This window comes from Rhipicephalus microplus, chromosome 8 (assembly GCF_043290135.1).
Source record: "Rhipicephalus microplus isolate Deutch F79 chromosome 8, USDA_Rmic, whole genome shotgun sequence".
NCBI lineage: Eukaryota > Metazoa > Arthropoda > Arachnida > Ixodida > Ixodidae > Rhipicephalus > Rhipicephalus microplus.
Window position 1 is genome coordinate 119167745 of NC_134707.1, and position 7125 is coordinate 119174869.

A 7125-nucleotide genomic window follows, 5' to 3' on the forward strand; every position below is an offset into this window, starting at 1 on the left:
TTAGTGTGGGGCACAACCGGGGTGACGAATTTGCGCAAGTTGCACTTACTACAGAAAAGGGCCGTACGACATATTGTGGCTGAACACTATCTGTCCTCTACAAAACTTATTTTTCTAAAATATTATATTCTTCCAGTTTTTTTTTACAACTACAGGCTGATGTTATGCTATAAAGAGGTTGTCAAACATTGTACCAATACCACAATACATCTTGCTGAAGTTAGCGTAAACACAAGTGTTCGACTCACCAGGCACAAAGAAGTTTGAACTGTACCCACCCCAAGAACCTTTTATGACAAACAATCATTGTCCTACAGACAACCTTCTTTGTTAAATTTTTTAAACCGCGAAGGTTTCGATCCTTCCTCTAAACAAAACTGTCAGATTAAACACTTTGCCCAACTGATACATTGTCCTCAATGATACATCTCTAAGAATTTATGCCCATTCTTTCCTTTTTATTATTGCTTTTCATGTTCATGCCCCTTCATGACCATACATTTGAGCTACTCTCTTTTTATCTTAGCACTGTTTTCATAAACGTTTTGTATTACTTTTTTGTGATGTTATACCTATATGTTTATTTCATATTTGTTGTACATGATTGACTGCCATTCCTGCTGCTTTGTCAACTTGTGAACGGGGTCAGGACCTCGTCAAGCTCTTGAGCTTTTAGTCCTGTACTCCACCTTATCTAAAGGAAATAGAATGATTGATTGATTGATTGATTGATTGATTGAGTTTCCTTCGGTGCTTTGGATCTGGGCTTCAGCCACGAGAATGTTTTTGATGCAGTTTGCAGGTACCTTAATGAAACTAAAAGAATTAAGCCTTTAAATGCGTGATCGCTATTCCTGCAGAAATATTTCAACATAAACAGGATCTTTGTTTAACCACGCTAATTCATATTCAAGGTAATGAACACATTGTCCAATCTGAACGAGTGACAAACAATTATTGCATTCCTTTCATTCTGCCTAGGGTGTCTTTTCTTTTTTCTTCTCTGGGGGGGGGGGGGGGTATCGATACTGAAGATGGGAAAAAATTCTCACTGAAATAATTAATCGATTCTTGGCCGATCCCTCTGAGTGGGTACAAGCCATAGATTCATCATCATCATCATCACCATCACAAGAAGAAGAAGAAGAAGAAGAAGAAGAAGAAGAAGAAGAAGAAGAAGAAGAAGAAGAAGAAGAAGAAGAAGAAGAAGAAGAAGAAGAAGAAGAAGAAGAAGAAGAAGAAGAAGAAGTTTCATTATAATCTCCAGTGAAGTTTATTTGCGGCTGACCACAGCCTTAGCCTAGGCATGCATCTTGAGTCTTTGTGCTCGGGTGGCTTCCTGGGCTCGCTGGACGGCCCACTTTGTCGCTCTATTGCTGAGCAGAGTGAACCTCGTCAGACGTTTCCTTGGGTTAAAAAGTGCCTCCTCGCGGTTCCTGCCTTTGCTTTGCTGTAAATAAACTCGAACATTCCCATGGTATGTGGGCAAGTGTCATCGCAACCTCAGCCTCAACCAATTTACAATACTTTTGCAGTCATTTTCGTCCTAATATTATAGTTCTCCAAGAGGCTTGTCTTACACCAGATAAATATTTTCATCTTTCAGGCTTTCGTTCTTTTCGATTAAATCGCCCAACACGTGGTGGTGGCTGAATGATCGTTGTATCAATCAAATTTTGTCATAGGGCCAAAATTTCTTTCAGAATGTAAAATTCAGATTGTGAAATTGTAGCCCTAGATTTGTGTCTTCCGGGATATCACCATTTTTCAATTATAAAGTGTTCCTTCCCCTCGGGTGTGCAAAGTACGCGTTATTTGGACAGTGATTTGGTAGCACGTAAGAAGAAATTTGTACTCAGAGGAGACTTCAAACCACATCATTTGTCTAGGGGCCTAAGGACAGATTTTTGTGGTAGGCGACTTTGGGAATGCACTATTGACCACAATCTCTCGGGTCTCAAAAAAAGCCATGTAACATTTGCCCGATGTCAGACTTGCTGAGTATTAGATTTATCGTTTATCTCTAAGGCAATCAACGTTTTGTCATGGACTGTTCTGGATTCGGCAAATAACAGTGGTCATCTTCCTGTAGTTTTTTATATTACTTGTTTAACAATAAATTTAGATTAGCCAAAACGCACATACATCAACCATACTAAATTTCAAGACTTCCTCTGTTCTGCCATTTCTAAACGTGAAAATGCCAGTGCTAAAGAGATTGCATCTACGATTGGTTCAATATCGAACGGATCTAGAGAAAATTACTAATTTGTTATTCCATCAAATAAACTATCCTCCTCTCGTTCTTGGAACGATGAATGTACGCGCGATTATAGAAGACAAAAAGCTGAAAAAAAATTGGCAGATCCCACGTACAGAGGGAATCGATGATATGCGAAGCACGAATGAGAAATGTTGATATGTCACTTTAAAAGCAGCACAACGATATGAGGTGGAGGTAAATGATGTGGTACATGATTATCATGTTTGAATGTGTCGTTTATCTTCGTCATCTATTCACGTCATGTGAAACCAAATTTAGTACATGTGGAGCTAGCGAAATGGCCGCGAGCATGCGATGAATGTGGTGGTTGTCATGTTCTTACACGACACACATCTCATGACTGTCTTGTTTGCAGCGGTCATATATTTCGTCATTCATTGACGTCACGTAACACCAAGTTTGGTATATGTGGAGCTAGCAAAATGGCCGCGAGCGCATCATGAAGGGCCTATTATACTCCAATGTAGCATTGACGCGCGCGCGAGCCGCGCACAGCGACGCTACGTTAGCAAAACGCGAACGCTCCATAGTATGACGCCAGGCGCGACCAGCGTCCGTCGGCGCGGCCCGATGGTAACTAGCCTGAAACATAGAGAAAGAAGAAGACAAGAGCGGACACTCCGCGAAACCTGGCCTCAGGAAGTGCGTCACGACTACGTAACGAACTAGTGCTCTCACCAAACGCTAGAGGGCGCAAGCGCAAAAAAACAGTTATAATCAATGCAACAAAATCGTTTTTACAAAATAATAATTATACGCCCAAATTTGGTATGTTCTTTATAAATAAAAACAATTTATTCAACACACCTTACGCGATTATTTTTCTTCAGCCGTACTGTCATAAACACCATCTACCCAGCGACAAGCCCATGCATGACTGACAGCGAGAAGCTTTCGTCGCTTTCGTCAACGTCGGCTGCGTCGGTGTTTTCGTGCGTGAGATAACAGGTGAGACACGTTTTCAAGCGAAGCTTGTTGAATGACATGTTGTTGGTCTTGTTGGGTCATTTTTTCAAAAAAACGGTTACACTTGCGCGAATAAGACACCATGCAACAAACATAGAAAGATGCACACACACACGTTGCGCTTCGAGTGTGCGAGTTTGTTTCTTACGTGGCGTCTCATTCACGCAGTTGTAACTTTTTTCTGAAGCTTGTAAGGACTGGGAGGTTCGCTAAAAAGAAAGTTTGTGGCTTTATGCGGCGGCTAGACGGGAACATTGTGCAACGTATGCAGTATAGCAAAGGCGGCACGGCGTCAAGCCGAGGCGACGCGTGCTGCGTCTGCCACGGACGCGAGCGTCTGTGCGCTGAGCGTAGCTGGGCAGCTAGGTCATAGGCTCGGTGCAAAATATTGAGAAGCATTCACTGGGTCTCGCATGCTTCACGACGCGTTTCCCGAAGGTTCGGAACACGAATAATTCTTGGTGTGCCGGAGGCAAATCTGGACTAGCCAAGTGGCCATCATCTTCGTTTTTTCGCTAGCCTTGTGCCACTAGTGCAAGCTGCTCACAAATTTTTTTGACGTTTCCAATATAATTTTACCGCATAAATTTCAACTACGATTTTTCTTCCCAAGGTACTGCTGATACTGCGTACGTACGAAGGTGTTCTAAAGTTCCCAGGCCGCGATACCATTGCATTACAAAGGATAGCAACCTGGAAACTTCTGAAGATCTTTGTACGTGGTCTTGACGTATATCTTTGCAAGTCAGAGTTTTATGGGTCAGAGATGCATGACTGCTTTTGTATTGTGCATCGATTAGCTAATCATTCAAAGGGGTTTATTGGTACACTTATGACGTGCACATATCTTTTTCGTAATTTGACAGCGAAGCATCCACTTACTAACATTTTCAGACCGCGCTGACGCCATGCTCCAAGCTACGGCAGCTACTGCTGTGTATCGTGGTGCTTCAACAATGGCAGAACCCACAAGAAGCCTGGGACGAGTTTCTTCCGCATACCACGGGACGGCAGGTGTGTTAAAGCTTTTGTATGGTTTGCATGACTTTAGGCTTACTGTTCGTACTTGCTCAGTGAGGGTAACAATAAAAAATCACTATTCAAGCACTTCCCCTTTCAGCTGATAGTTCATTGCCAATGCAGGATGAAAGCATGGATGCAGTATGCTGGACGCGATGATCTCCTTAGTAAGCCGGCCAGCCTATTGTACGCAACGTACAGGGTTTGTAGCGACCATTTTACTGCTCAAAGTTTCATGGACCCTGGGCACACAAGGCTTACAAGAATGGCTGTTCCCAGTGTGCAACCAGCTGCACCATGTGAGTGATTGACTGAAACTCAAATATGTGCAATAGCAGCCACTTGTATTGAATCAGTGGCGACAGTTAACTGCGAAGATCTTTGTAGCCGATGGAGAAGCCTCACTATAGAAGTAACACTTGGAAAGTCTTAAATTTTGTGCATTGTGGGTTATTACCTTCCTAACAGCAGCTTTACATTTCTGTCGTTTTTTGATGCTCTTGACCTGCGCAACTTGTTTTAAAAGACTTTAAAGGGCTATTTCACGTTATCTTCAAGCCTGAGTGCACATGTACGTATACCTTTCATCAGTGAAAGCTGCCACTGTTGATAATTCCAAAAATCACAAATTACTTGTTTCCTAGTTGGTGCCTCCTCTTTTCTTCCACGTTCGACCAATTTATGCGTTTGAAAGAGCTGTTTAAGTTTCCCCATGCTACAAGCTTTGTAACTTGTACCAACTGCACATATATGCAGGTTCTCTGAGCGTCGCTTCAAGTAGTGACTGTGACATGGCTGCAGAAGCTGCACTGCAAGGTGCGGATGAGCTTCAGTTTGTGTTATTTTAAGCCTCTTACTGATACATTGTCGTAATTTCATTTCTTCAGGACCTGCGGTAGAGGCTTCAAAAAGCGGCTCCCACACATGGAGGTGCCCCGATGAACAGGGTGCGTTCAGTGTCGCAATTTCTTTTTTTTACCGAAATTGACTGTTGACCAAACCTCTGCAGGTGGGAGCTCCCTTGTAGCTGGTGAAAGAATTTCCGCTGACTTCGTCTTGCCGGAGAAAACCTTAACCAGTCATTCAGCTGTCACAAAAGGAACTTGTGTGACCGGTAAGTTGTATGTTCACTTCAACACCAGAGTGGATTGATATAGAGACTTCCGCAGGCCGCTCGCAAGATTGTTCCGACAGCACTGTCCAAGGCACTGAACAAGCTTCACAAAACCCTCCAGAAGACGTCTCCGCCAACACCTCCACGCCTGAATGCCCTAGAGAAAATGGTGACTATGCTTTTATTGCAGCTGTTTTTAATGTGCTATTTTATGTTTAGGACATTCTGAGGAAACTATCCTCAAAAGGACACTACGTGTGCACTTACAAAATGTAAGGGTGGGCTCTCAGTGATTTTTATTTTTTGTGCATTGTCAACATTGTGAATGGTTTGTTTTTAGGTAGTGGAATCGAAAACTTTGCACCACAGAAAGTTGTGCACTTTGGGTCTGAAAGAGCGAGGAAAGTGCTCGTATGGGATTAGTTGTTCTTCGCTTTTACATCCATTTTTTGTTTATTGCAGTGCGTTCCTGTGTGCCAGCGACAATTTCTCCATCAATGAAGTACAAGCAAACATTAAAAATCTGCAAGCCAAAGAAGCAGCACAGCGGAAAACTATCAAAAGACTGCGGAGACAGCCTCACCAAGCACCGTCATCGACTTCAAAGGCCCTTGAAGTTATCCGACCGCACGTCACCGAGGAGGTTTTTGAACTTATTTCTGCACATGTTCACATGGCCCAAACGCAAGGGCAAGCGGTTTCCCGTGTGGTTCAAGAAGTTTGCTCTTCACTTGAACTTCCGAGGTCCGCGAGCATACCGATTTCTGGCTCCATATTTTTCTTTACCCTCCCGGCATTCATTAAGGAGGTGGCTAGCTAATGTAAAGATGACTCCAGGCATAATTCCAGGAATCCTTTCTTCCATTGCAACAAATACTCAAGCTTGGAATGAACGGGACCGAGTGTGCGCTTTAGTTTTCGACGAAATAGCACTCAAAAAGAATTTGTACTATGATGCTGCAAGAGACGTTGTCCAGGGTTTTACAGATGATGGCACTCATCGCACTTCAACCATCGCTGATCGAGCACTGGTTTTTCTTCTTGTTGGCGTTTCGAGAAAGTAGGTTCAACCGGTTGCTTTTACTATAGGGCACACATCAACACCATTATCTGTTATGCATAACTTGCTGGTGTCACTCATTTTGGAGCTTAGGAGCATTAATATTGCAGTGAAAGCAGTCATTGGTGACCAGGGCAGTTCAAATGTAAGTCTCGCTAACCAACTAAGAGTGACTGTAGCAAAGCCTTTTTTTAAAGTTAATGGTGAGCGGGTATATTACATTTTTGATGTTCCGCATTTAATTAAAACAACGCGCAATAATGTCCAAGCACACAAGTTATACATCGGGGATGACATCGTTAACTGGTCGCACATTGTAAGCCTTTACCAATCCTCACATGAGTTGCGGTTGCGATTGGCTCCAAAGTTGACTGAACGACACGTTCATCAGAAACCTTTTTCTAATATGAAGGTCAGCAGAGCAACTCAGGTCCTCAGTGCATCAGTTTCGATTGCTATCACGGCATTGTTGTATGCGAAAGTGCTGCCTGCCTCGGCCATCACTACAGCTCAATTTTGTGATCGTATGGACAGGATTTTCGATGCCTTGAACAGCTCGAGTAAAAAAACAACTTCGCATAAGCTGCGGCATGCAATCATGAAAAATGATTCAGAGCTGATTGACTTTCTTCGAGGCCAGCTTCCCTGGATTGCATCATGGCAGTTTGTTGGCAGACGTCA

At 43.0% G+C, this 7125-nt stretch overlaps 1 protein-coding gene across 1 annotated transcript; it reads left to right on the forward strand.

Moving 5' to 3' along the window:
- The first annotated feature begins 4169 nt into the window (after nucleotides 1-4169).
- On the forward strand, nucleotides 4170-5501 carry LOC142769352 (uncharacterized). Its single transcript, XM_075872521.1, has 4 exons — nucleotides 4170-4264; nucleotides 4394-4569; nucleotides 5027-5086; nucleotides 5158-5501. Exons 2-4 carry the CDS (start codon nucleotides 4395-4397, stop codon nucleotides 5256-5258), a joined length of 336 nt encoding a protein of 111 aa, XP_075728636.1. The 5' UTR covers nucleotides 4170-4264; nucleotide 4394; the 3' UTR covers nucleotides 5259-5501.
- The last annotated feature ends 1624 nt before the right edge of the window (nucleotides 5502-7125 follow it).

Bases quoted from the DNA above. Each gene is read 5' to 3' on its own strand.
- LOC142769352 (XM_075872521.1), top strand. From the start codon at position 4,395: ATGAAAGCATGGATGCAGTATGCTGGACGCGATGATCTCCTTAGTAAG. The intron at 4,570-5,026 runs GTGAGTGATTGA...ACATATATGCAG, and splicing joins TGTGCAACCAGCTGCACCAT to GTTCTCTGAGCGTCGCTTCA. The intron at 5,087-5,157 runs GTGCGGATGAGC...TCATTTCTTCAG, and splicing joins TGCAGAAGCTGCACTGCAAG to GACCTGCGGTAGAGGCTTCA.